The sequence below is a fragment of the Rhagoletis pomonella genome, unplaced genomic scaffold, assembly GCF_013731165.1.
Source record: "Rhagoletis pomonella isolate Grant_MI unplaced genomic scaffold, Rhpom_1.0 Rhpom_scaffold_00001, whole genome shotgun sequence".
NCBI lineage: Eukaryota > Metazoa > Arthropoda > Insecta > Diptera > Tephritidae > Rhagoletis > Rhagoletis pomonella.
In genome coordinates, this window is record NW_023458555.1 from 76898258 (window position 1) to 76899477 (window position 1220).

A 1220-nucleotide genomic window follows, 5' to 3' on the forward strand; every position below is an offset into this window, starting at 1 on the left:
ACATGTTCAATGTCTTTGGATGGAGTCTTTAATTTAATATGCGATCCCTTAATGTCTCCTATGATCCCAGGGAATCTGAACTCTTGATAAAATCTAAAATAAAGAATCACAAACTTATCTTAAGTAATATTACTTTTAATTTAGTATAAGTAATTTTCCTTACAGCCTGTTTTTCTTCAACTGTTGATGGAAACTTAATGTATCTAGTTAACAAGTATTTGTCCATGATACTGGCAATTTCTCTAATGCATCTACTGACGCTGCTTTGGGATACATTAAGTAAGAAGTCTTGTCCCACCGAACGTTGATAGCTTCCTGAAAAAGTATGAATTCAATTAATACAACATTGAATATATATATATATGTATATATGTACATAATTGAGCGAAAAATCGCAATGCTACAAGGAACCTTAAAACTTTCGACAATCCACAACTTGATGTCCTTTGCAACGTAAAGGGGCGGATTTAATTAAAAACATTTCTACATATTTCTTTTGGAAGTCGAATAATTTCTGTGAACCGTTCCTCTGAAATACAGAAGGGATCCATGGATTCCCGCAACAATTTTCTTTTGCTTCGCAAACGGTTCCTTAAAGCTCGCTGAGAGTTCACTGAGATACGAAACAAATATCTTCGCAACTCACTCATCTTGACCACGTATTTATTAGCACAACACTCTTTCTTAATATTATAATGAAATAGACCGAGATTGCGGCTTTTAATTTCTGATTTAGAGCAAATTATATCAAAATTACAAATTTTAACTAAATTCCCGTGGGCCATAAAAGTAAACAAAATTTGATATTTCTCTTCAACTACACCAGCGACACCTGCGGCGGATAAAAGTATTACAATTTTCCTTGGAGATTTTTAGAGATGAACCAGCCGGAATCGCATTTAAGAAAAATCGCCTAAAGTTCGGATAATTTTTAGCGTTTGGATTTTTGGAGATTTGTAGAGTTTTAGCGATAGCGAAAGCTGGAATCCGGCTGCAGATAGCGAAACTCAGAGTAAAAAAACTTATTGACGAAAGTACGAAAACAACACATTCCTAAAGTTGCCCTTGTTTAAGCTGCAGCGAGTATCAGGTGGAATAGAATTCCATAGTCTTGAAGAGTTAAGATAATTAAAGCTAGATACAATTAAGTCGCTTATACGGGCAGATTTTGGAAAGGTTAGCTTATTATACAGATAGCTAGGTAGCTTGTTACAAAAATA

At 34.3% G+C, this 1220-nt stretch overlaps 1 protein-coding gene across 4 annotated transcripts; it reads right to left on the reverse strand.

Annotated features, from left to right (window-relative positions):
• Positions 1–6: 6 nt before the first annotated feature.
• LOC118752134 lies at positions 7–977 on the reverse strand. Of its 4 annotated transcripts, none has more exons than XR_004994640.1 (3): positions 855–977; positions 164–315; positions 7–93 (listed from the first exon to the last, which is right to left on the reverse strand). XR_004994640.1 is itself a non-coding variant. In XM_036486987.1 (3 exons), exons 1-3 carry the CDS (start codon positions 783–785, stop codon positions 49–51), a joined length of 336 nt encoding a protein of 111 aa, XP_036342880.1. In that variant the 5' UTR covers positions 786–831; the 3' UTR covers positions 7–48. The 4 variants fall into 4 exon arrangements, 1 of the variants encoding a protein (XP_036342880.1); XR_004994639.1 differs by lacking the exon at positions 855–977 and adding an exon at positions 412–831; XR_004994638.1 differs by lacking the exon at positions 855–977 and adding an exon at positions 377–831.
• Positions 978–1220: the final 243 nt, after the last annotated feature.